This window comes from Sarcophilus harrisii, chromosome 2, assembly GCF_902635505.1.
Source record: "Sarcophilus harrisii chromosome 2, mSarHar1.11, whole genome shotgun sequence".
Classification (NCBI taxonomy): domain Eukaryota; kingdom Metazoa; phylum Chordata; class Mammalia; order Dasyuromorphia; family Dasyuridae; genus Sarcophilus; species Sarcophilus harrisii.
The window spans coordinates 547,686,140-547,713,232 of record NC_045427.1 but is presented as its reverse complement, the minus strand read 5'-3'; the positions used below and the strand labels follow the sequence as shown (position 1 = coordinate 547,713,232).

General features: G+C 47.8%; 1 protein-coding gene across 4 annotated transcripts; it reads right to left on the bottom strand.

The window, feature by feature from the left end:
• Positions 1–1,360: 1,360 nt before the first annotated feature.
• On the bottom strand, positions 1,361–24,130 carry ZNF710 (zinc finger protein 710). Of its 4 annotated transcripts, XM_023496930.2 has the most exons (6): positions 23,356–24,130; positions 10,837–12,319; positions 7,815–8,006; positions 6,855–7,029; positions 4,362–4,533; positions 1,361–3,416 (listed from the first exon to the last, which is right to left on the bottom strand). In XM_023496930.2, exons 2-5 carry the CDS (start codon positions 12,289–12,291, stop codon positions 4,364–4,366), a joined length of 1,992 nt encoding a protein of 663 aa, XP_023352698.2. In that variant the 5' UTR covers positions 12,292–12,319; positions 23,356–24,130; the 3' UTR covers positions 1,361–3,416; positions 4,362–4,363. The 4 variants fall into 4 exon arrangements, with proteins under 4 accessions (XP_023352698.2, XP_031811460.1, XP_031811461.1 ...); XM_031955600.1 differs by having other exon boundaries at positions 1,361–4,533; XM_031955601.1 differs by lacking the exon at positions 23,356–24,130 and adding an exon at positions 22,907–23,299 and having other exon boundaries at positions 1,361–4,533.
• Positions 24,131–27,093: the final 2,963 nt, after the last annotated feature.

The window sequence follows — 27,093 nt, the reverse complement described above, 5'->3', positions numbered from 1 at the left end:
CACACAGACTTCTGTGTGAAGCGGATTTAAGTGTGGCAGAGTTGTAGTCACGGAAGTGCAATGGCAGACATAAGGAGGTGGGGTGATGGTCCAAGATGCAGTGGACTCCACACGCTGCCCAGCACCTGCTTCAGCTGCCTCTGGCCACTGGAACAGACTGTTCTCCTCCACCCGTTCCACCAGGGAAAGTCTTCCCATGCTTGCGGTAGACATCCCTCTGATTTACTCACGGGTTTGAAGCTTGCCAGTTACCTCCACCTGCTGAGATAGTCTCACTGGGCTCTAGCTGCTGGAGCCACAGGTGAGAGAGCTCGGTGACAGGTGGAGCCCACAGATGGATGAGCAGGCCTGCCCTCACCCCAGAGCTGCTAGTCCTCCCTGAACACCCCACACATAGAAGTCAAGCTCTTAAAAAGTTGAAATAGCACTTGAGCTTTCAGAAGATCAAGCTTCCCTTTGACCTTGTGTTTTAATTTTTTTTTTCTCTTCTCAGGCAATTGGGGGTGAGTGACTTGCCCAGGGTCACACAGCCAGGAAGTGTTAAGTGTCTGAGGCCAGATTTGAACTCAGGTCCTCCTGACTTAAGGGCTGGTGCTCTATCCACTGCACCACCGAGCTGCCCCAACCTTGTTGTTCTTGAGGGAAGTCAGATAACTTGGCCATCACTGAATTTGGCATGCCCTGGGAGAACAAGCACACGAGTCACCTTTTCTAAAGAATATTCATTTATTTATAATTATTGCTAAGTAAACAACTCTTTAAAACAGAAAACATAAAAAACACAGTAGGGCTTTGCACAAGTGGAATTACTAAACTGTTGTTTTGTGTACACATCAAAATAAGTTAAAATGCGATTCATACAGAAGTTTTCCAAAGTCACTGAGAGGCTGCATGCCTTTTTTCCTTGTGTGTGTGTGTGTGTGTGTGTGTGTGTGTGTGTGTGTATTTTTGAAAAAGGGATGGGGAAAGGGGTAATTTTCCAAGACTGGACCCCAAATTGTGAATTGTGCTGTGGCCTTTCTCAGTCTCATTGGCAGGAAAGAAAGGCACTAGCACTGTGGCTTTCAAGTACAATGAAGAGGGGGCCAGTGCTGGTTGGAAGGAGCGGAGAGGGAATGGGAGAAGAACCAAGGGGGCCAGGAAGGGGAGGATGAGGAAAGGAGTAGCATTGGTGGTGGAGGGTTTTGTGAGGGTCGGGGCAGATTCTGCCTTTCTCCACCCTGTCCCCTTTGGAGAACAGTCTTCCCGCTGAGGGAAGGGGACTCCAGCCTTTTCTCTCAGCAGTTTCCCAGTTCTAAAGCCAAGGCCACTGAATTTGTGAGAAGAGGGAGGAGATAGGATTCTTTTTTTGGTACCAGGGGATAAAGACAAAATGGGAAGAGGTAGTTTGTGGGGAAGGATACCATTCTGCTTAGCAGAATAAAGTCTTCCATAGGGACTGGCATCTACCACCTGAAAGTGAGAGTGGACACTGGAGGCTGGGGTCCGAGGGTCTTCCTCCCCCTCAGAGTGTAGCTAGAAACTGGACGAGGGAGCCTGGTGAACTGGAGCTGAAAACGACGCCAGGCTTAGGAACCGATGAGACTTAGTTCACCACGCGAAGAGCGTGTGCAAGGGGGAGGAGGCAGCTCTGATCCAGGCAGAGTATAACAGTGCCCCATGATCATGGCAGAAAACTAGCTGGGAAAGAAGAGCTAATGGTCTGCACAAGGATAGGAATGGGACCAAAGTTGTGAATGGCTGACCGTCTCCTTGCAGAGCGCATAATGCCCGTTAGTGGTTATTCCCATTGCTACCCGTGTAAGCCTAGGTAAGCCTTATGTAACTGTCTAGCGCCATCTATTCTGTGTCTTAAGAACAGAGATTCATATTCAGGGGGGAGGGCAGGGTCTGGGTTTCTATTTCACTTTGGTTAGCTCTTGTCCCCAAATGCTATTTTCTTTTTTGTGCTACAATGAGGTTTTTTGTTTTTTTGCTATTTTGCAAGGCTGCCTGTGAACTTCTGTGTTGTTTTTGCCTTCTGACAGGCTGTCCTGTCAAAACATCTCACCAGCCCTTTCCCCAGATCATGTCCCTACCCTTTGTAGGTTTGGGTTCTCCACCATATAGGAAGATCTCAAGACCTCAGAGGCTCAGCAGGGAAGGCTAAGAGCATTTGCACTCCTACAGACATGGCTTCACTACCTCAGGCTCCATTGCATGGGTGAGGTTGAAGGTCTTCTTTCCAGGTGGAAAAAACCAGTGCTAGGACAGTGAGAATAAGTAGGGGGTGCTCAAAGTGTTCAGGAGGTGTTAAATGAATGACTATTGCAGCTAGGTAGGGCCGGGACTGCCACCTGCTTGTTCATCAGGGAGGGAGGCCTGCGAAAGCCAGCGCAGTGAGCGATGAACCTCGGATCCTTCCCAAAAAGGCCCAGGAGTGTTGCCCGGCATGGGCAGAAGAAGCCGTGGGTCTCTTTATTTTCCCCCAATGTTGTGTTTCCTCCCCGTTTTCTCTTCTACCCATCTTCTGAACCCCCTCCCCTGGCTGCTTGTTTTTGTTTTTTAGGTAGCGATAGCAAATCTCGGTCTTTGGTCCACCACACTCCAACAGTCACTGTTGGAGCCCTGAGATCCAGTACAGCCTGCTTCTAGTTTGGGCATCACAAGTCACACACATGTAATGTGAGAACGATTAAGTTTGTGAGGGGAAAAGAATCTCCATCGGGATGGGGGGGGGGGGGGGAGGAGTGGAATAAAATGCAACAGATCAGCACATAGAGGGGAAAAAAATAAATTACTTTCAAAATACCCACATTTGCTCAAATATTTTGTACAGGCTTCATTTTCCTTTTTAAATATGTTGCTCTCCCTTGGCAGCCCTGCAACTTCGGCCTGCCCCTATCCTTAAAACTAGGACATGTGAATAAGAAAATACTTTAAAATTTCCCACCCTGCCCCCTCAAAAACAAACAAACAAAAAAAAAACAAAAAACAAAAACAAGTCTTCCTTGGCCTCCCCCCCTGAGGACACCCATTCCCATGTCAACCCAGGAGCTTCCCCAAGCATGGCCCCTGCTCCCTCATCCCTCAGGATTCCCACTTCTCTTCCTCCAGGTCAGTGATTTTTAAACTTGACAAGGCAAATCTGCTTTGTGCGAGTTACCAGGAGCCTTTGGGGGCCTCGAGATGGTGGGGCACATGTCCGCCGTGAGCCACTTTTCTCTCTTACTTTTTCTTTCACACAAACAAGAACCACAACCCCTTATGGGCACCAGTATGAAAACCCCTTCTCCTGGCGGTGTTCCAAGCAGTGCCGCGGAGTACAGGGACCTGACAAGAGGCATGCCGGCTAGGAGAGGCTGATGCATCCCACGGGAGAGGGAGTTACTTCGGAAGGCCAGGAATACATTCCGCTTTCCTGCAGTCTGATTTTCCTGCAGGTAGAAATCTACATGTTGAATGTGCCTGGATGGGCTGTGCTCCCCAGGACCAGGCCCGGGGAGGAGCCAGGAGGTAGAATACAAGGAATGTCGTGGTGCTCTGAGGCTGCCGCCACCTCGCCCCCTGGGCCAGGGAGGAGAGTCTGTTGTCCAGAGAGGCTGGGTCAACTCCTTAGTCATGTAGTGCACTTGGGGAAATGAGAATAGGCCCCCGGGCCCAAAGGGTGAGGGACTGGGCTCCCCTCACCAGGCCCTCCTCCAGAGCAGCCACTGGCACCGAAGCTGGGGTGGCGCTGTACTGCCCAGGCCCCGGGGCCCCGGGGGGAGGCCGAGAAGAGAGACAGCGTGTGGCTCAGAGGACCTCCTCCTCCAGTGTGTGGGGATTAAGATAGCCTGAGCGGAGAGCGCGGGGCACAGACCTTCCCGGAACAGCCCCTGCCCTGAGCGGCCCCGGCTTTTTAGCTGCCTCGGCCTCACTCGGCCGGAGATGCAGGTCATGGGGGAGAGGCTCCGGATGCCAGGGAAGCAGTCCTCCCTGCTCTTCTTGGGGGACCCAGTCCCGTCTCCCCCCTCCCCCCACTGTCTCTGATCTGAAGGTGTTCCTCCTGTCTCTTCCCTTCATCCAGGGGAAAGGGGCCAGAGCCAGGGAAACCCCACCTTTGCCCCCCTTCCAATCCCACTTTTCATCCTTCATTGAGATAGACTGGGAATCAAAGTCACGGTCACAGCTGGGGCCCACAGGCGAGATCTTCTTTTGGTCTACATTAATTTTTCCTAATGGTTCAATGAGCTACAGGGGAGTGGGAGGGGCTCAGAGCAGTGGGACAGTAGCTTGTTTTCTTGAACAGCATCAGTTCAGACTCTCTCCCTCCCCCCTTCCCCCCATGTGCCTCCCCCTTCTCGGGGGAGCATGCCTCGGGGAGCCGGCACCTCACTCACAGCTATAATACATTGTAGTAGGCCATTTCCTTCATGGCCTGCTCAGTCAGTGCATTATCATCAGTGCCGTTCTCCACCCCAGTATAGTCATAAGAATTCTCTTCGTAGTCTTCCATCTCCTGTGGACCATCTAGTTCCGCATGCTCTGCCCCTGTCAGCTCCATCATGGGATCTAGAAAAGATTGGTCAAATGCAGTCACCCTGGCAAGCCTAGACAGTGGACTAGCTGCAGGGGGCAGGAACCAGGTCTAGACACGTTTATTTTAAAGTTCTGACAGATTACTCTGGGAACTCTATTTGCGGAGAAGACAGAACAGACAACTTCGTTAGCTCTCTGTGGCCCGCCAACAGCGACCACCGATCCAGGAAGAGTCCACCTCCCTTCTGGTCGGCCAGGATCCCTCAGGCGGCCAGGAGGAGGCCCTCCTCCCAGGCACTCGGCGGTTCTGAGTCTCCGTTTCTTCTCATGCGCTACTCTAGCCACTAGGTGTCTCCGGCAGGAGCTCACAAAGCCGGCCGCACCTCCGTGGTGGATGGGACACCTCCCACCCTACTGCCGACATCACATACCGAAGGGCCTCGGCTGCCTGAGCCTGGGTCTGCAGGGAGGGCATCCTCCACCCAGCCTTCCTTCCAGTCCTGAGCCGGCTACCTTCACCTGTCCCTTCTCCATCTCCACGACCACCACAGTGGAATCCAGGTGCTTAGTATTTCATACGAGGGCTGTGGCAACACCCCCCCCCCCCCTCCCTCCCTCCCTTCTCTGATCCCGCCCCAGCTCCTGTCGGACAAATCATCTGAAAACCTTTTGGTGTCATTGCCAGTCAGATGCTCCAAAGGCTTCAGCCGCCGTCCCCATGGGGCAAACCTGACCTCCTCTGCTGGACTTTCAGGCTCCAATCTGGCTCCACCTCGAGATCCAGCCTCACAGATGGGCTGATTCCATCTGGGAAATGTCCCAGCCCTTGCCACAATTTCATGTTCTCCGCAGATGTAACAATCCATCATTTGTAACACCATTATTCTTCTGGGAAACATTATAGCAGGGACCTTAGAGATCCTCTAAGGAAGCTAGATGGCCCAGTGAATAGAGCCCTGGGCCTGTGGTCAAGAAGACCCCATCTGGCCTTGGATCTTTACTAAGATGGTGACCCAAGGCATGGCACCTAACTGATTTTGCCTCAGGTTCCTCAACTATAAAATCGAAGGGTTGTTGTGAGGATCAAATGAAATAATATATGTAAAGTACTTAGCAGGTGCTAAAGCAAGTGTTTTCCCCTCCCCACCTTCATCTAGTCCAACCTTTTACTTTGCAAAAGCCCAAGGAGCTTGCCTGAGGTAACATACATAGTGAGTTGGGATTTGAACCCAGGTCCTATAACTTAAAATCCAGGGGACTCAAAGAATGATGGAGAAGAATATGGCAGGTTTGTCTCACCCTTTCCCGCTCCAGGCAGATCACTCTTTCTACAAGGATGTCATTTTCATTCCTACCACTGCTGGTAGGAATGCCCTCCCCTTATCTACATTGCACTGGTCTTTCAAGGCCCACTAAATAGCATCTCTTTCAGGAAGCCTTCCCTAATTACTTCAACTCTCAGTGATCTCCCCATTTTCTGAACCCCTATGAAAATCAGAGGCTCTTCCAAAATGATTTTGCATCAAAGTACATGCTGTCTTGGACGATTTGCCAGTGTCTGTAGTCTTTCAATCTTGTGACTGTAACTAAATTTAAAAGCAACTTGGGGGCATTTCTTTCATACTCACTATGGGCCCAGAAGAGTTCTAAGCATATAGCAAACCCATAATGAGTACCTGTAGGTTTGCAGACAGGCATTAGTATTGAGGGCACAAGGATACAAATAATGCCTTCTTCTCCATCCCAGCTTGCCTAGCTGGTTAGGAATTTCTGCTCAGCACCTCTCTTTAGAACACTGGAACCCAAAGCTTAATTAAAGATCTGGATTTCACTCCCCTGGATCACCTATACTTGGTGTGTCTCTCCAGCATGGTCCCTTTTGTTTCTCTACAAAGGGATGTGGTCTTGTTGCTAAGCCCGAAATAATAACTGCCAACATTTATATAGTGTTTTATACACGTATTGTCTCAGATGATCCTTTTTATCTCCATTTTTTTTAGATGAAGAAATAAACTTGGAGACTTACCCATGGTCACGTAGCTAGTCTAAGGTCTAGCTTAGGTTTGCACCATCCAATGCCCTTTCCATCGTCCCAGAGTTGCTCATTTCCATGGGACCACTCTTCCCCACCATCACCAATACAGGGTACCTACTACCTAAATCTAAACTACCATTGTCTCAGATTAAGGCCGCCAATAGCAGCATCCTAGGGGTCCCCTACAAGAGGCAGCTACCAGTCTCCCCACTGTCTTTTCCTTGCCCTCACCAGGATGAGAGTCAGAAAAGTGTCAACCTTGGCTCTGTTCTCTTGCCCCAGTCTTCCCCCAGAATGGAGCCCAGTCTTCTCCACGTACCTTGGCTATCCAGGCCAATGTCCATGACTCCATGTTTGACCTTCATGTGCCTACTGAGGTTACCCTTCAAGTTGAACTTGCTGGAGCAGTAGGGACACTTGAAGGGCTTGCTGCCGGCGTGTAGGTGCATGTGGCCCAGCAGGTTATACATACGGTTGAAGGATTTCCCACAGACCTGTGAGGAAATGACACTCTCAAACTCTGGGAGTAGCCTAGTCCTCGCTTCTTCCCCAAGCAAGATCTAATGTGGAACTCCCTGCCAAGGGTCCCGTGGCCAGAAACAGAATCAGACTATCTTGTCAGGTTTATCTTCACTTTTTTGCTTTTCCTTTCCTTCATGGCAGCGCAGAGCACTGCACTCTCATCCTCCCATGGCTGCTGCCAGAGAAAGGAACTGAGAAGCAAGGGAATGATCCAACTTGCTGACACCTCTCCAACATCTCGCCACTTCTCCCGCCACTGCCTCTTCACCTAGCCCAAGCTAAGGGTGGTCTTTCACTTAACGTGTGTGTGACCTGGACTCCTCTGGCAGTTAGTGAAACCTGGAGCCTTTTGCAGAAAAGTGGTTGAAAATGCTCAAAGTAAAACAAACAAGAATACAATGGAAACCACTTACATTACAATGAAAATGTAATATTTTTTCCCACACAAGATCACTGAATTCCATCTCTCCATCCCCAATCAATTCTTCCATGGGCTCTGCCAAGGGGTCCCTAATCCACCAATGAAGAGCCCCTGATCTAAGGTCATATACTGTCCATTCTTTTCCATTTACCACAGTGATCCCGCTACTACAGAGGTGGAAGTTCCCTCCTGCCACTTCTGGCTGACCAAGGGCTCTTGCACCTACCCTACCCCACCAGCCAGAGCTACAGGGAGGCCCACTGGGCCTTTTGCCAGTCCCACCCTTCTGGCAGGTCTTACCCTGCAGGAGGCTGCTCAGGGGGATGCTCATCATACCTTGCACTTGAAGGGCTTCACAGGGGAATGCACAATCATGTGGGTCTTGAGAGTCTGCTTCTGAACAAAGGTCTTAAAGCAGATGTGGCACTGGTAGGGCCGGACGCTGGTGTGGATGAGCATGTGCCGCTTCATGTTGGCCTGAAGGGTGAATTCTCGGCCACACACCTCACACTTGAATTCTTTTACTCCCTAAAAGGATCAAAGTCACAGCATGGGCATGAGAAGCACAAATGAACACAGCATCAGCCAGGGGGCAAGCACCTTTTCTGGAGTAAAATATACCTCCTTCAACATAGGATCACAGGTCCATACAAGGTGGATGAGTATTTAAAGGTCACCTTATAAACAGGCTGGTTTCAGAAAAGCCTGCAGAGACTATGAATTGAGGCTAAGTGAAGTGAGCAAAACCCAGAGAACATTGTTTACCACAACAAGAAGATTATGTGATGATCAACTCTGATAGACTTGGCTCTTTTCAAAAACGAGGTGATTCAAGCCAATTCCAATGGAAAGATCCATCTACATCAGAGAGAAAACTATGTGGAGACTGAATGTGGATCAAAGCATAATATTTTCATCTTTTTTGTTGTTTGTTTGTTTGCTTTTTTCTCATGTTTCTCCCCACTTTTGATTTCATTTTCTTGCACAACATGACAAATGTGGAAAAATATATTTAGAAGAATTGCTCATTTAACCTATACTGGGTTACTTGCTGTCTGGGGAAAGGGGGAGGAGGTAAGGGAGAAAGAAAAATGTGGAACTCAGGGTTTTGTAAGGGTGAATGTTGAAAACCATCTTTGCATGTATTTTGAAAAATAAAGCTTTTATAAAAAAAATAAAAATAAAATCTCTGAAACCTTATCTAGCCCTCTTATCTTTTTTTAAAATAACCTTTTATATCTGTATATCATTTTCTATTTTCAAAACATATGCAAAGTTTTCAACATTCACTCTTGCAAAACCTTGTGTTCCGAATTTTCTCTCTCCTTCCCCTAGATAGCAAGTAATCCAATATGTTAAGCATGTGCAATTCTTCTATACATATATCCATGCTGCACAAGAAAAATCAGATCAAAAGGGGGGGGGGGGGGGGGGATTAGAAAACAAAAAACAAACAATTTAAATAATTAGAAAACAACAATTGAAAAAAAACCTATGTTGTGACCAACCCTCAGTCCCCACAGTCCTTTCTTTGGGTGCAGATAGCTCTCTCCATCACAAGACCATTGGAACTAGCCTGAGTCATATTGCTGTTAAAAAGAGCTGCATCCATCAGAATTGATCATTGTATAATCTTACGATTGCCATGTGCAATGATCTCCTGGTTCTGTTCATTTCACTCAGCATCAGTTCGTGTAAGTCTCTCCAGGCCTTTCTGAAATCATCCTGTTGGTCGTTTCTTACAGAACAATAATATTCCATAATATTCATATACCACAATTTATTCAGCCATTCTCCAACTGATAGGTATCTCTATTCAGTTTCCAGGTCCTTGCCACTACCTCTTCTAGCCCTCTTATCTTATAGAGGAGGAACTTGAGAACCTGCTGGGGTGAAGTCAAAGGGATTTGAAGCTGAATCTTCTACAGCGACCACAAGAAGTCAAGGCCTAGCTGTGAGACTTCTTGCCTGTTGGGACATGGCTTAGCCGTGAAGGCTCCTGGGAAAATGCTACCCTAAAAGTTATGGTGACTTCTCAGAACCACCAGCTCCTAAAGCCCTCCTCTGGGTCCCTTTCAACATGACCCAAACCAGCTTGTGCTCCTCTGCCTGCATGTACGGATGCCTTCAGATTTTGGGGATAGAGGAATGGATCCCAGTTATGAGGTGCCTACAGTGTGTCTGGGTCTCTCCCGTTCTTCTTCTTAGTCATATGTCTATTTATCCATCCCGTCTTTCCAGATTTAAAATGGAATCTTCCCAAGGGCACAGATCATGTCTTTGCCATCTGCAAATCACCCACAGGACTTAATGCCATTCACCAGAGCGAGTACACTCGGAATAAATGTTCGTGGATGATTATCCCAGTAAACAGTCCTACTGTTTAGGACTAAGCAGCAGAATATACTGGATCCCGGAGGGAACACACAAGATTGGTGAAGACAGAGATCACATACTTCACTCAAATACTGGTTGTGTGAAAACTGAGGAGATAACAATTGATGTTTTTTCTATCACTATCTGCATATTCTTTCCAGGAAATCTCATTTTAGGGGTGCAGCCTATATTTAGACCAAAAGGGCAGAGAATTCTTGCCCTAGGGACATTTTGGTACTCCCATCCCTCCCCTCAAAATTACTGGACATTGACTTTATTTAGACTTGGTATTGTTTGATCTGTGTATGTACTGTCTCCTCCTGAGAGAACGTGATCTGTGACAGCAGGACCAACTTTGTTTTTGTCTCTGAATCCTGGTACATACTTGGTGCCTAATAAAGGCATGTTGAATTGAATTACAGTCCTTGTTTAGCACTTTATCAGTTTCCCACTGTGTGCTCCATGCATTTATGGCTTCTTTTGTGGCTATGCTGGAAGCTCTTCTAAGGAGACCAAGGCACCTCAGCACCACAAGACTCCATAGATCTCTGTCAAATCAATGTTGAAAAGGCACCCTACGGTCCGTGCTTCCAGGAGTTTATGATTTTATGTGTACAGATGTGCATATGTTTCTATATACACACAGAATGTGAACACGGTATTACTACATAAATATGCAATTGTTGCTTTTTAAGGGAAATGTGCAACTGTAGCGTTGCTTATCATTATTTTGAGTTTATTCAGTTTGGGGTTGTGACTGTGGGACAAAGCCCTTGCTCTGATCACAACTCTGCACCCCACCTGGGAGGAGAATCCCAGCAGATGCCCTGGGCCTCCCCGGGAAGCAGGGCGGGCCCACGGTCACCGGCTCCCACATCTCTATGAGCGGGACCCAGAGCCGCTCTCTCCCGACCCGCCTTTCCGCCAAGGCTGCCCCCGGTGGCGACCCCGAGGCCGCGGACACCCGGACCGAGCCCGTTACCTTGTGAGTGAGCGAGTGCTGCTTGAGGTGGTGGATCTGGCTGAACTCCATGCCGCACTCGGTGCAGACGAAGGGCCTCACGTTCTGGTGCTTGAGCATGTGGTTCTGTAGCTGGCTGCGGTAGTGGAAGGACTTGTTGCACTCGAGGCACTGGTACAGGGTGGGGCCCTGGTGGGTGGAGAGGTGCCGCTTGAGCTGGGTCAGGGTGGAGAAGTCCAGGCCGCACTCGACGCAGACGTGGCAGCGCCCGTTCTCGTGCTTGACCTCGTGGGCCTTGAGCTCGCTGGGGTAGGCGAAGCCCCGGCCGCAGAAGTGGCAGCTGTAGGGCTTGATGTCGGTGTGCAGCAGCATGTGCCGCTTGAGGTGGCTGGTCTGCGTGAAGGCCTTGTGGCAGACCTCGCACTTGTGGGGCCGTGTGCCCTGGTGGGTCAGCAGGTGGGTCTGCAGGTGGCTCGGCTGCTTGAAGAGCTTGCTGCAGTGCGGGCAGGAGTGCGGCTTGATGCCGTTGTGGCCCAGGATGTGGGTCACCAGGTTGTACTTGGAGGTGTAGGACTTCTCACACATGCGGCACTGCCAGCGCTTCTGCCGGTCGCCGGCCTCCACCAGGTAGGAGTCGTCGATCTGCACGTTGATGTCCAGCCGGTCCAGCTGGGCCTTCTTGTGGTGGTCCGTGGTCGAGCCGGCCGGGTCGGCCTCAAACTCCCCGGGGTCCTGCCACACGAAGCCCTGGTCGTTCTTCACGGGCTCCGGTGACTCGGGGGCGGGCGCCTCGGCATCGCTCAGGGAGGTCATGTGGGGCTCAAAGCCGCACTCCTGGCGCATGGCTTCGGACCCGGCCCGGGTCAGCACCATGTTAGGCTCAGGGTAGCCTTCTGGAGTGGGGTCTGGAAAGTGAGGGGTGTACGCCGCCCCGTCCAGCTCCTGCCGGGAAGCCCGCTGCAGGTGCCGGGAGTGCCGGGACTTGCGGCCGAAGGTGCTGAGGTCGATCATCTTGACCGAGCTGCTCTGTACCATGCCCTCACAGGTGGTCTCCTCAGGGGGCTCTCCCGGAGCCTCGGGCCGGCCGTCAGCTGGCACGGACACCTCATACACGTCTTCCTCCTCGTCCTCCTCGTCTGCCTTCTCAAACTTCACCTTGGGCACCAACCTAACCGGGGGGCGCTTCTTCCTGCGTGGGTGCTTCTCGAAAGCCGCCTCAACTTCCAGCACCTCCTCCTCCGGTGGCTCCCCCGGCGCCGCCCCAGCACACTCCAGCTGATAGTCGTTGTCGGGGGGCTCCGGTTCCACCGCAGCCGTGTCGGAGAGCTCATGTCCCAGCATCGGGTAGAAGGCCTCGGGGCTTATGGTAGCACCAAAGAGCTCATTCTCCGAGACCAGGCCCAACACCGCCGCCTGCGCCAAGGAGAGCACCACCACCGCTTCTGTCTGGGTCCCTGAGTCAATGAAGCGCTCCATCCCTCAGCGGCCAGCTAGGTGTTCATCGCTGTGGGGAAGAGAGAGAGGCCCATTAGCCCACGCCAGGTGTACATCTGACTGGTCCATACATCCCCCCGCACAAGAGCATTGCCACTGTAGCTGGGGCCTGCAATCAAGATCAGAGCCGGGCAGGTTAGCGAGCAGAGCAGCTGGCGGAGGCTGCCCTCTCGGTGGCTATCCCCAGGAAAGACCGCCCCCATCTATTAGTGAAGGACGCACACGCCAAACCCTCTTTCTGCCTAATTATCTTATTCCTCGGTGTGACCATGGACCCTCCGTTACAGCCGCAATTTCCACATCTCTAAAGCAAGATGCAATAGTCTTAGTCTTAAAACACTGGGAGGCTATGATTTCTCAGGCTCTTTGGGGCTCTCGACCCTGAGATTTTACCTGTGCCCCTAGGGAAGAAACTCCCTGTACCCCTAGGGAGATTGGCTGCGCAGCTTGAGAGTTGCGGCATCCTGCGAAGTTAAGGGACGTGCCCACACAGGGTTATATAGCAAATATGTCAAAAGTAGGGATGGAACCCTGTCTCCAAAGTCAGCTCTTTATCCCACTTTCAGCAAGATATATGATCTATGGAAAAAGCCTAATCAACTCATACCTGCCCCGGCACCCTGCTCCACCTGCCTTAGAGGGATGGGGTGGTGAGTGACGGAGGGAGTGGAGTTGTCCCGCTTATGCTGTTGTTCATTTAATAAAAGAAAAGACGCACATTTAAATGACACTCTTTAAGGATAATGGCCCTTTCCTCCCCTTTAATCCCATGTACAGAAATACTGTTGTATGTATACTCTTGATTATCTTTTTTTAAAACAATTTTATAGTCTGAGTATTTCTAAATATGACAATAACGTAAAAACAAAACAATATTGCTTGCTTTTTGTTTCTCTCAGTTTTTTTTTCCTTCTTGATCCAATTTTTCTTGTGCAGCAAGATAATTGTATAAATATGTATACATGGATTGGATTTAACATATATTTTAATATATTTAACATGTATTGGATTACCTGCCATCTAGGGGAAGGGATGGGAGGAAGGAGAGGAAAATTTTGAACACAACGAGAGTCATTGTTGACAAATTTCTCACAGGTTTTGTAAATAAAGAGGAAAATTTACATATATATAACAAAACAAAACAATAAAACTTAAAGTGGGGGAAAAGTAACAATAGGAGCCTAAATTTATATGGCATTTGATGTGGAAGAAAGGAAATATGCACTCGTTAAGCTTTTAGTGTATATGGAGCACTGCACTATGAACTTTTAACAAATACTGTCTTATTGAATTCCCACACCACTCTGGGAAAAGGTATTATTATCCATTTTATAGTTAAAGAAATTAATGGTTAGTAACTTGCCCAGTGATCAGAAAGCTAGAAAGAGTCTGAGATTAGATGTGACCCCCAGTTTTCCTGCCATCAGCTCGGCCCATCTCTGGGCCCACCCCAGTGCCTCTGAGCCAGTATAAATAGGACCATTCCTACCTGACAGCTGAGGAACCATGGGGTGTAGAGGGGTGACCACAGGTCACCCGGCTCGTTAGTGATCCAGCCTCCTGATTCACTGGTGTTTCCACTTAGCACAACTACTTACAGCAGTTCTGCAGGAAGGGCCGACTGCCCCGAGCCCTGAACCAATAAACAGAAGAGATGCACTGGGGACTCAAGGGAGCCCAGGACAAAGGGACGGTGAGGGCAGAAGCAGGAAAGAGGGAGGGCGCCCAGAGACGGCTGTCGCTTAAATCCAGGAGCCCAGGCTCCCTGGGGCTGGACGATCCTGAGCCAGCCCAAGCTCCAACCCCACGTAGGGAGAGTAGACCAGGGGTCTGTCTGCGTAGAGAATAAGGCCCAGGAAGTGAGGAGACCGACCTGTTTTGTCGGAAGGCCAATAAGAGCTTGTGGGAAGCACTGCATGGGCAGGTGGTAGAAATGCGATAGAATTAATTAGGAAAATGAGAGGCTGATTAGTGCAGTGGAAAAGGTGTGAATTTTCGGAATCCAAGGCCGCTAGTTCAAAATCCCGCCTTCAGGACCTATGTGATACTTGGAAGGTTCTGGTCTCTCTGGATTACAGTTTTTTCATTTGTAAAATGCAAGGGTTGGACCAGAGAATGCTAAGGCCCTTCCTAGAATTCTCAGCCAGCAGGCCAGGACTCTCGTGGCGACAATAAACATGGCAGCAAGGATAGGAAGCCTGGGGTCAGGAATGGAGTTTTAAAAAAAAGTTAACCATTCTGGAGGCAGCAGATAGAGCAAACCTGAAGTCAGGGGAACCTGAGTTCAAATTTGGCTGCAGACACTTAGTAGCTATGCGACCCCAATCGCCCTACGGCCCTCATGAATATTCCTGTTGTCTTGGGGTCCCTTGAGTCCACATTGTAAGTTACATGCTGAATCCCAGACTGAAAAAGGGCCTTAAAGAATAAGTCATGATCATGCCAGTCTCATTTCACAATTCAGTTCCAGAGAGAGGTCCAAAAAGCTTATTAGCAGTCCTAGAACCTAGAGCTTCTAGTTAAATGCATGCTTTGGGTTCTCCCCACCACAGCCCTTCCAATCCTGTAGCCTTTTCTAGAAAGTTCTCTTCTCCCAGAAGCCTCAGATACCCATGTCATGGAGAGGGACAGGCCGGCCGCCGGCCCCTTGCTGGCTATGTCCCAGGGAGGCTTCTCGTTCACTTACGGGGGAGCCTGGATGGCCTCTGAGCTCCCTCCCAACTGGCAGATTTGTTGATTCTGACAACCAGGAACTACCAATGTGTCCCTTTCTGCCACTGAGTCTGGGAACTTGGGAGTCTTAGCTCTGGGTCAGTGCCATGCTGGCATGGGGAACAGCTGATTTCTTAACAAGAGTGGCGCTTATTTAGAAAACACACACAGATTCCATGACTTCCCTCCCCCCCTCCAACACTGCACAGCTTCCACTTCCTGCATTTTAGCTAAAAATAAGCAAGAAAGAAATTTAGCTTCCTTGAAACCAATGCTGAAGATTAAACAATAGAGTCTGAAATGGGTCCTCTACAAGAGACAGGCCCAGATGGACCTAAATCTGTAATACTCCAAGATTCAGGGTTCATCCAGGGAAGAGTCGGATCTAAATCTGATTAGGAATCAACAAGAGAGCGAAGAGAACAGGCAAGAGTCTTCGCTCATCCCTGTGCCGTCCTTGCTGTTATAGGCAGGTGGCAGAGAAGATAGAGCCCTGGACTCGGAACAGCAAACACCCGAGACCAAATCCCAACTCAAAGCATTCCCAGTTACAACCCCCGGCCTCAGTTTCCTCCTGTGTTAGATGAGGTGATTGTAAGCAGCCACCTCTCCGGTTTGTTATATGGACCAAATGAGATGGTTCGCATGACTTTAAAGCAGCTATTCAAGTGTGTGTGGATGAGGATGAAATGAGGAAATGTCAATGAAGCATTCTTCCAACCTTAAAACAACCTAACAGCCATGCTACTATCATTATCATTCCACTACTTTCCTCTCTCACATAATTGTTCTTTCAGCTCAGTCTGAAGCTTTCTCTGAGTGTAATCCACATCTCTTCTGGGGGCCAAGAAGCACCAGAAATCAAGGGCAAGGATTCAGAGAGAACTCGGCAGTGTTTTTGTTGTTGTTCAGTTGCTTTTCAGTCCTGTCCGACTCTGTCCCATTTGGGATTTTCTTGGCAAAGACACTGGAATGGTTTGTCATTGGCTTCTCCAGTTCATTTTACAGATGGGGAAAACCGAGGCAAACAGGACAGCTAGTAAGTGTCTGAAGCCAGATTTGAACCCAGGCCCAGGGCTATCTGCTGCACTACCCGTTACTGTTCTTACAAAGTAAATAACCAACTAAGAAGTTAGTAGGGAATTCTTAGAGACTCACTGTTCTTATAGAGTGAACTAAGAACTCTTACCAACTAAAAGGTTGAGCAACATATAGAACCAGAGAAAGTGAGAGATGAATCTTTATTTATTTAGATGCTAACCAGAGGCAAAGCAGTGTACCGAGTGCTATGGAGGGATCCAAAGATGTGTCAGCCACAACCCCGAGACTACAATCTACAAGTTGGGGAGCACTTGTACATTCGTGTGTATGAAAAAAAGGACAATGCGAGAGAGGATTCCAAATCACTTACTCGCTCATTCAGTTTTTCAGGCAGCCTCTGAGACTGGATGCAGCAGAGCAGGTACTGATCAGCATTGGTAAAGAGCATTTCCCAGTGGGAATTTCCTACATGAATGAAATCCCAAACCTGGTCGAGGGGGATGGGGGAAAAAAGAAAGCCCACCTTTTTATGGTGGTACAACAACTACTTCACCAGGGGATAAGGCTGTTTCCTATGCAGAAAGGCCCGTTGTACCTTTGAGCAAATACCACATGGAATTTTTTAGACTTCCTCAGACAAAGTCAGGGTCAGCTAAATGCAAGGGTTGGACAACTACTGCAGCTTCCTCCCCTTCTCTCAGCACCTTCCTGAAGCATTTCCTGCCATAGGGACCTTGGAGGAGTAGACGCTTAGAAGGGAAAAGCCAGAAAGTCAGAGAGAGGATGTGATGGGACTGAGGAGACAAGTATGTTTTCAAAACCAAAGTAAGCAAGTGAAGTCTGGGGCGCGTGTGTTGGGGGAGAAGGGCACTCACCACAATGGTCTCTACAGAAAGACAAATCATTTTTGTGTTGGGACTAAGAACTAGAAAGCATATCAGGAGTTACAAAGTTCTTCCGCTTGGGAATAGCAATCCCTCCTTCTACCTAACTCAGTTGTAATCCTTTTGAGGAGAATCAGTCTGTCCATCAGTCATAGAGGGAGGGATGGAGAGAAAATGAAAAAAGGCCATAAACAGATCAGGGCACACTTTTGCATGACTCGAAGGATGCATAACCCTAGTGCTAAAGCACTAGGAAAGGAGGAAGGAGTAATTTCCATCTCTCTGGGCAAGCAAAATAACAACACACCAGAAGCCGCTCCAAAAGCTTGGTTTGGGGAGCCTGGGACATGAGTCTATCTGTTTGTTTTTCCAAAATTCTACAAGAGAAACAAGCTTCTCTGTTCCATGACACAGTAGAGAATTAGGGGGCACAAATGTAAGGAGCTACAGGGTCAGCTGAAAGACAGACATCGCCAGCACACTCAGCTCCTCAGAGAATCCGAGCCCTCATAGGAGCTGGCAGGCAGGGGTGGAAACATCCAGCACATCACCTTGACACAGTAGGCACTCCAATGATTGTTGAATGAATGAACAGGAGACAATAAAAATGGGAACTGTTCATTTACCTTTGTCTAGGCTCCAGCAGTGATGCTGTGACCCTGCCTGGCACATATAAGGCCCCTAGATGCCAAAGGGAACAGGACCCAGTGAAGAGCAAGGAGAAAAAGTGAATTAGGCTAGCTGGAACTTGGTGGGCTAAGTCTCTTCCTCTCCCTGTCTCCTGATCAAGTTATGATTTTCTCTCTCTTTTTCTATCTTCTCTCCATCCCTCCATGTTGATGTCCAACCACCTGTATCCTCAAGCTTTAAGTCTCCTTCTTCCCCCACCCAAAGCATCATTCTGAGCAACTTTGGCTTTTTCTGGTCTGGGGATTTATTTCCTCTGCCCAACCAATCTATAGCTTTTTCCAGAATGAAACAGCTTAAATCCAACCACTTCTGCTTAATGCTCCAAATACAACACCAAGAGGATCAGAAATCTCCTTTTACTTTATTATGTTGAAGAGAAAATGGAATTCAGAATGCTAGTGACCTAGGGAATCTCAAACCAAGACTAGAGCAATAGTTAAATTGGAGGCATGAATCAACCGTGATAATTCAGCTAGTGCTCTTACCCAAAATGAACCTCCGAATGGAGCCGTTTTTCTACATCCTCATTTCTCCATTTTTGATAGAAAGTAATTCTTAAGACAGTGAAATGCAGGAGCTGCTTGATTACAGTTTAGAGACTTAAGGTTGGGGGGGGGGGGGGGGACAGAACAGTTCGGGGAGGAGAAAGGCTTACAAAAACTGAGAAGGAATGAAGAGAGAGGAGGGGGAGAGGGGGAACCAGAAAGGGAGGGAGGGAGAGAGAGGGAGAGAGAGACTGTGGAGGCAGAGAAACAAAGGAAGAGGAGAGGGGGAGGGGAAGCAGAAAAGAATAAAATGGAGAGGGGGGATGGGGAGAGAAATGGGAGAGGTGGTAGAAGGGACAGGGAGGCACAGTGGAGTGGGAGCTTCGAAAGAAATTGTTCCCTGATTAGTGCTCATTCTCTGCAATGCTGCCACTTTTTTATTTTAAGGTTTGGGGTTTTGCAGCATAAAAGCCTGGGCGACAAAGCAAGGTTCACCCCCTCTTCACACATACTGCTAAGTTTCTGGTGCAGGTTCAATGGCCCTCTGAGAACTGTCCCTCTGAAGGGGTAACTCACCCAGTCCCCAAATCCTAAAGATGGGGGCAGGCAACTCCCCATTAAACTAAGGTTTCTACTTGGCTCCAGAAATGGGCCATCAGAGAAATGACAAACGTCAGGAGGGTCAGCCGGACTTTACAACAGAACTTGTCTGGGGAAAGACGAGGGAGCTAGGGCACAGGAAACAGGATTGGGGCAGGGCCACAAAGCCAAGGGCCGAGACCACAGGGAAGGTGCGCTCATTTCTCCCAACTACTTTGCTTGGTACTTTCCCCAGGTCCTTCCTGATGCCTTCGAGACCATCCCTGTTTTATACCAATTATCCGATTCCTTATCTGCCTTACTCTAGGCCCACCGGCTCTGGTTCCCATCAGCTCTGACCCGTCAGGGCCATCTCCTAGCACAGGCCTCCTGAGCTGCATTGTGAGAAAGCCTCTATTACCTTAACAAAAATCATCAGGTTAGGAGGCAGCTGGGAGGTTTCCTGCGAACTCGCCACACAAGAGTGTGTACATGGCAGCCCCTTTTTGTCTCCCTAGCATTTAGCAGGGGGCTTGGTGGGTGCCTAATAAATGCTTACGGAATGACTCTCCATACTAGCTCTTCCTTCCTGATCTCTGTCCTACTTCCATTTTATTCACTTCTCCCCCTAAGGAGGGCTAATTGTAATCTAGAGCAGTTTAGGGTCTTGGAAGCCCTTTCTTACCCAAGGCTCAGAGGCTCTCCAGCAGGAGGTGCCATTGGGGACAGACCTAAAGCCTTATTCTGGAGGGTGGGGAGGGAGGCGGCACTTAGGGAACATTTACTACCCTAGAACAACATCCCACCCACTGTTGTACTAGGAAGTTTTGTGGATCATCATTCAGGCTGTTGAATAAACATAGAGTCTGTGTCACCTCCCTGGTACAGGGGCTGGGAGAGCAAGCAGCTGCCTGGATCTGGGGTTACCGACAGTTCCTAGGCAAGCACCCACTGACAAGTTAGACTAGGAATCGAATCAGGAGAGCTGGCTTTGAACACCTCAGAGACTTTCACCTCTCTGGGCCTCAGATACTTCCATCTAGAAAATGAGGAGGTTGGAATGAATCAATCACCTCTAAATCAATCATCAGCCTTGTAACAATCCAAAGGATCTCTAAGGTCCTTTTCTAATTCTGACTTTCTGTAATTTCATATGTTAAGAGGGAAAGAAAAATGCATTCTTCTCCTCCTCGACCTCTGACATGTTTAGCTTTTATTATCTTTATTCTACCAAAACTCTCCTCCTAATGAGCTCATCTCCAATCCAATGGTCTCCCAGTTCCCAACCTCCTTTGCCTCTTGACTACTCCTTCCTCCAGGATCATCTCTCCCCCTCTGGTTTCTAGGACCCCATTAAGATGGAGTGAATAGTGGTGCTTCAGTTTGGGGCATTTTGAGTTTGGAGTGCTCATGTGACATCCAAGCAGAGGTAACCCTATGGCTATTTCAAGACACAGAATTTGGGATTTAAAAGAAAAGATGAGGGCTACAAGTTCTTAGGAGCAACTCTTCTGTATACAAGTGATAAAGGAAAGTACTTAAATGTGAGCTGCCATTATTATCTTATTTTTCTTGTCTAGGATATCACTGTTTTCACTATTATTACTCTTGATATAAGAAGGCAGAGGGGAGAAAAATCAAGGCCTGAATAGATCAAATCTAATCAGATGGCATGTAAAAAGAATAAATGTAAGGTCCTATGCTGGGGGTTTAAAACATTAGCTTTCAGCAGCAGCGGATGGCATAGAGCAGTTAGAGAGCTGAGGCTAGGAAAATAGAGCCAGCAGAGTGGAGTGAACCGAACATCATCTCTGGGGTCAGGAAGAGCTGGACTCAAATCTTGCGTGAGACCATAGTTGTATAGCCCATCACTCAAACACTCTGTGCCTCCGTTTCCATATACCTATAAAATGAAAGGGTCGGTCTCAAAGACTTCCGAAGGTTTCATTCAGTCCTCAACTTGTGACTCTATGAAATATGACTTTCAGAATCTTCTGGGGCATGGGAATAAAAGAGCTTATGCTCCTCCCCCCAGCTCCTTTCATAAATACGTTCCCCTGAAAAGGGAGAGGCTGAGGAGCAGCTGTGTGGGGCCTTCTCTAGAAGCTTGACCGGAAGTTGTTTGAGGAAAGAGAATGTGTCTTATTTATGTTTGTATCTGCCTGGGCCTTGCCTGTAAGTAAGGAAAAATAAAGACCCAGGTAGATGTAAAATTCATGGACTTCAGAAAACATAACCCAGAATATAAATTCTTCCAGTGTTCCTATATTTGATTAGAAGGGAAACCGTTTCTTATCCCCAGCCAGAAAAAGGAAGTGAAACCCCAGGCTGTTGTGAAAAACTCATGGCTCTCTGCCACATTTTCACTTCTGCCTTCTCGCTGGGGAGGGCGGTTTCTTTACAAAGGAGACATGCAAGAGAGCCCCAGGAACCCCACCATGTCGCTTTCCAGGGTGAGAAGGGGAAGTATGCATTTCTCTTCCTTTCAGGATTCTCTCTTTGTTTTAACTTCTCCTTTTTCCCAGCAGATACACAAAGAACATTCTGTTTCTGGAGACTAACAACAACAGCCCTGTCTCCTTGGGGGAGTACTTCAGTCCTAGGTGGATGGCTCAGTTAGTTTTAGTCAAACTGTAGAAAATTTAGAACTAGGAGGACCTTAAAAATCACTAAATCACAGGATTCTAGATAGAGTGATAGGGATGTTGGAGGTCAACTGCAATCATCTCATTTAACAGGCAGGGAGACCAGGCAAAACCACTTCATCCAAGTCCCGGGGGCAGTAAGGGGCAGAGTTGGGACCACCGCTCCCCTCACTTGAGTGGTAAAGGGAAGCCCCAGCTGGGTTGTGTGTGGTCACACAGCTAGCTGGTGACAAGAATCAAACCTTAAACTGTACTAAGACAAACCGAATTATAAAGTTCTGTTGAAGCCTTTTGCTTTTAAATCACATTAGTTTCGGAATCCCTCCCCTTCCTCTCCACTCCCCTTTCCCCACCTAGTAGCTTCCCTTATAATGGAAATTTCAAACAAACAAAGGAACGAGCAAAAACAGTTCAGCAAAACCAACCAATTCATCTACCATGTCTGAGGACACACAGACCATTCCATACCCAGGTCCCTCAATGAGAGGAGAAAGGTGCGATTTCTCATCGCTTCTTCCAGGCCCCGCCTCGGCCATTAGTGTCCAAGGTTCTTTCCAAAACACCTTGCTGGTGGCCAAAGGACAACTACCTGGCTACTCCAACCTCTCATGGCAGTGGCAGGACGCCCAGGATTTTCTCCTGTGCCGGAGGAGGGCAAGCTGGGAGCAGGTAGGGATTCCCCAGAGCTCCTCCCCCAGCTCCTTCAGACCCATCAGGCCGCTGGCAGTCTGACTGCCAGGCTCCACTCTCCCCTCCCACCAAGAAAATATAAAGATGGCGTGCTTTTTGGACCTTCAGTCACCTTTTCCTTGTGCCATTTCTGCCTCCTGACTCCCAGCTTTCCCACCCCTTTTTATCTGGCCCCCGTGATGAGAGAACAGAGAAACCGTAGACCCGCTCCACACTACAAATCCTATTCCTGGGTGAAAAACCTAACTGACTCAAGTCCATGCAGAGTCCGGACAATTGTGGGACTGGGGGTGGCTGTGGCCTAAGAGCCCGTGGTTCAGATCCACATCCTGAACCTGCAAATAATCCGGCCTGCAGAGAGGGGCTGAGACTCTCCAATCCACTTTACCTTCACCCAGGAACATCTGTTGCCATCTCACATAGCCAACTGATTAGCAGTCCTGGGGAGTTAATGTAGCACCTGTATGCAAATGATTGGTTCTAGTCTAATCTGATCAGAAGGCAATTTAAAAAGGAGGCTCCTTCCCCTCTCTTTCCTACCTGAAATAAAAGGGCTGTGCTTCACTAGGAATCCTGCTCCCCAGCAAGGCTCTCCACTCTGCTTTAATACTATACCTTACAATCCCAGAATGTTAACGGTGGAAGGGGCCTTGGCAATAGGGCACAGCCCCATCTTTTACAGGTAGAGAAACTGAGATCTCCCCCCCCCAACGCCCCACCCCATCCCACCCCCACCCCGGGTCTACGGTTTCTCCCCCCACCCAAAAAAAAAAAAACAAAAACCCAAAAACGTGAATTCTACAGGCCTCATGGCTAGGACTCCAAACCAGATTTTCTAACTCACATCCACCATTCACACCCTCCTCCTTACATAAAAAGAAATGGAATCACTGAAAAGGGAAGTGAGGTTCACAGGGTTTTCAGTGAGGTGGGAGGGACTGGGGCTCCTCAATCTCCTGGTCTCCTGCTGAACACCCCCGGCTTAAACCCCCGCAGCCGCTGTCCTGGGTGGCCCTGCTCCTGGGACTTCCCCCGGCCCGTATTTTCTCAGTCTCCGTAATGTGGGTGCCACTTCTTCGCTGACTCAAGATAACTTTGATTCGGCACTTCCTTCACAGATGAGTCTCAAGTTTAGTGCTATGGCATAAATCACTCCCTCTTCAGGAAGCTCTCTCCCCTACTTCCTCTTTAGCAACAATAAGATAATTGTCACCGTTTCCTGATTCTCTCCCTGATGGGCCTTTCCTGATCCCCTCCCCCTCCCCCCAGGCTGGATGGCCTCCCACCAGGCCTAGAATCCTAGGCCAGTTAAGCTCATACCGTTTCCTCGGGGCCCCTAAAGCCTCTGCAGCTATCCAAGAGGCCATCAAATCTTTTTCCTCTGGTCTCCTTACAGTGACGCCTGAGCCGCCGGGCCGCCTTTGGTGCTGGGATCCGGCGGGCAGCGGTCCTTGGTTTCCTGCTCCCCTATTCTCCCGGGAGTGTTTCTCCAGCATTGTTCCTTCCTCTCCTGGGGAACTTGGGTCTGGCTTTCATTTCCTCTTCCTTGTTCCCTTCTGGTACAAAGTGTTTCCGAGAAGGATCCTTTCCTGCTCTTAATGCAATGGGGCTGCTTCAGTAGTCAAGGCTCCTCTACACTCTCGCCCATTCACTAGCACCCAGTGCTTCAAACAACAGGAACAACTAGGACTTCAGCTGATGGTTTCCCTCAGTTCCCTCTCAGGAGTCACAAAATACACCGGGAAAGGGTGGGGATGGAGGGGGGGGGTGTTGAGAGGCTCTGGGCTACCCCCAAAATGTCACATCCAATCCACTCTAGAGAAAAACTTTAACTTCTCCAAGCATTTCTAAGCCTCCACGAGTTCTTGGACCAGAAAGGTCAGAGGTGCTCTCAAAAGATAAAAGATAACTTTGCTCATATGAAATCAAAAAGCTTTTGCTCTAATAAAAATCAGTATGAATAGGAAAAGAAGAGCAGTTGTCAATGGAGGGGTGTGGGGAAGGAATCTTTCCAACAACATTTCTGATAATCTGATGTCTAAGATATATAAGCAACAAACAAATGTATAAGATGGAGAGCCATTCCCCCAATGGATTAGGGGTCAGAAGATAAGAATAAACAGTTCTTGAAAGAACTGCAAACAGTTAACAACCATAGGAATCATTAATAAGATAATTTCATACCAAAACAACTTGGAGATTTCATCTTCCTCCCAAGCAAATTGAATGGATTGAGGCAAAAAATGAATTATAATGGACAACATCTGCATTGTAAGAAATAAAGAATATGAAGAATACAAAGACACACAGGACAATTTAGAGGATTTGATCCAAAGAGAAATTAAGCATAATTAGGAAAAGAGAATATACAATGATACTGAACTCTCTAATTTGATAATGATCAGGTTTGGCCTTAAAGAAGAGATGGCAAAATATATTCATTTCAGAGGTGGAAGGACAGTCAGTAGCTGTGGAATATTATCAGGCAGTTGATGAATTGGTTAGTTTTGTTGAACTGCTTTTTTCTCCCCTTTTTTCTTTTATTCTTTTACAGTGGATGGCTCTCTGGGTAGAGGAATGAAGAAGGGTATATTCAGGAATGAAAGTAACAAAAACGAAAGATATCGATAAAAATATTTAAAAGAAAAAAATGCCTAAATAACAATCTTATCTTGATATCTTTGAAATTACCCTTTAGTCCAAAGAAACAAGAGGTAGAATTTAGGCGACTCCAACAAAGCAGGAATAAATACATGAGAAAATTCAAAGGATCCTCTATTTTGGCTGCTTTGACTTCTTTTAGAATAAAACCTCTCAGAAGGGAGGCACCTTGTGTTTTCTGTGGTGCTTCACTCAATGTCACGCTATACAAACTGACTAATCACACATCAGCTCCTAATAGACAGTACTAGCTTTTACAGAAGCTTACAGAAAGGTAAAGGAAACTGAAGTTTAGGGAATCCAATTTACAGTGTGGAAAGTCCAAGTTAATCAGATTTAACATTCAAGAATGCCAGATTCTTAGGCTCATGGATTTTGGCTGGAAGGAACCTTAGAAATGGACTAGTTCACCCTTTTAGAGATGAACCTGCAGCTCAAAGAGGTTAAATGATTTGACCATGATCACACACATAGATCAGAGTTAGGATCTGAAAAAAGTCTCCACACCCAGCATTCTTTCTACCTTATCCCATACAACCTACCTCTCAGGTCCTCTTGTAAAAAACCAGTGTAGGTAATTTGGTTTGAGTCACAACACCCACTATAATTGTGTTGACATATTACCTTTTATCTGAGAACCTCAAAGCTACTGGTTTGTGAGTACTTTTACATCCTATACTCATGTACCCAAACACATACAAACACATACACACACATTAGTCTAATTTATTTTTTTGACTAAAGGAGGAGAAAATTTATGGCAAGCTAATTTAATAAGCTAGCGAAATGCCCATGCTGACTTCATGCACTGCCCAGAGCATTTTCTGGTTTAACCTTTGCCAGAAACACCGTCTTAAATTCAAAATATGAGAGAGAGAAGGTATCTCAAAGATCCTTCTTGTCCATCTTCCTTCTCTTCCATGAGTTAACTGAGACACAGAGATTAAATGTCTTTGTTCACAATGACATCTAGTTAAAAGCAGAGTTGGGATTAGAACTCAAATCTCCAGCATATAGAACTATTTTTCCCACTGCTTTCATCACCTTCAAGTCGTTTTAAAATATTAAACAAAGATCACAAAATGGTCAGCATCACGAAATAATAACAAATACTATCTGGACAAGATCTGAACCCATAAAGATGAGTGTTCCTGATTCCCCACCCAGAACCATATCCACTGCACCACCTAGTTCCCACTGGAACTGCCTTATTCCCTCCTTCCCCCAATTCTGTAATAGTGACAATGGCTAACCACCCGAAAACGAGTTAGAGAAGGGGGTAGTGAAAAGAGCCTGAGTCTGGAAGTCCAGAAGCCTATGTTCTAGCTCTGACTTTGCCACCAACCAACTGCATGATATTGGACAAATAACTATCCCTTCTGTTAAGCAAAGGAAATGAGAAGATACATTCCCTAGCTGTGTAACTGTAAGTAAATCACTTTTCTGAGCCTTGATTTCTTCATGGGAAAAAATGCCTCTAATAACACTTAAATAAAGGAGAAAACACTTTGGTCTGGACTGTTGCAATCCCATCTCTCCAATCTCTCCCTATTCCAAAACATCTTTCTGAAGTGTCGATCCTAAAGCAAAGGATCTAGTTTCTCCTCTGCCCCCAAATGCCTTCAGAATGAAATATTAACTCCCTTATTTGGTATTAAATCCGTCATAAGCTCAATCCAACCCTCCTTTTGGGGTTTAAAATGTCTTTCTGCACTGCCTGGTTGGGCCGAACTGCCGGGTTTGCTCGTTCTCACACACTTTACTCCATGGCTCATCTCCGGGCTTTTTATACAGGATGCCTCACTCGTGGAACACTCCCCTCCAACCTTCCTTAGGATCCTCCTGACCTGCAGAGCTCAGTGGAAGCAGCACCTTCTTAAGGGGCCCGACCCTGAAATCACATGTTTGATTATATGTACATGTTTGTAGACCGCAGGCTCCCTGAGAGAACTAATGGTCCCACATTTACATCTTCTTCATCTAGGACAAAGCGGGCACCCACTAGGTGCCCAATAAACCTGCTTACTGATGGACTATCTCACGGGGCAGACGCAAAGGAGCTAATGTATGCTAAGTGCTTTACACTCTTTAAAATACTACTGACGTGAGTTATTCACTCACAGATGTTTAGGTAAAACTCACCTAGACTTCTCAAATTGCTAAACTGAAGACCCCGAGTTAGTGTTCCCCAAGCTGGGGGGAGGGGCTTCCTGGGGGAGGGGTAGCATCCCATGCTTGTAAATTGATCTTTGTTCCCTGATCCTACAAGTTAAGAATCCCAAAGGTATCAGTTTTTTTCTGTTTGGTTTGGGGGAGGGGGGAAGAGAAGGAAAGGAATGGGAGGATCGTATTCCTGGATGGTTGCTATGAGTTTTACTCACCTTCTACCTTTTCCTC

Excerpts from the sequence above, each read along its gene's own strand:
- ZNF710 (XM_031955600.1), bottom strand. The coding sequence starts at position 12,291 with ATGGAGCGCTTCATTGACTCAGGGACCCAGACAGAAGCGGTGGTGGTG. Across the intron at positions 8,007-10,836 it reads AGCACTCGCTCACTCACAAG|GGAGTAAAAGAATTCAAGTG; the intron begins GTAACGGGCTCG and ends TGATCCTTTTAG. Across the intron at positions 7,030-7,814 it reads TGAAGCCCTTCAAGTGCAAG|GTCTGTGGGAAATCCTTCAA; the intron begins GTATGATGAGCA and ends ATTTCCTCACAG.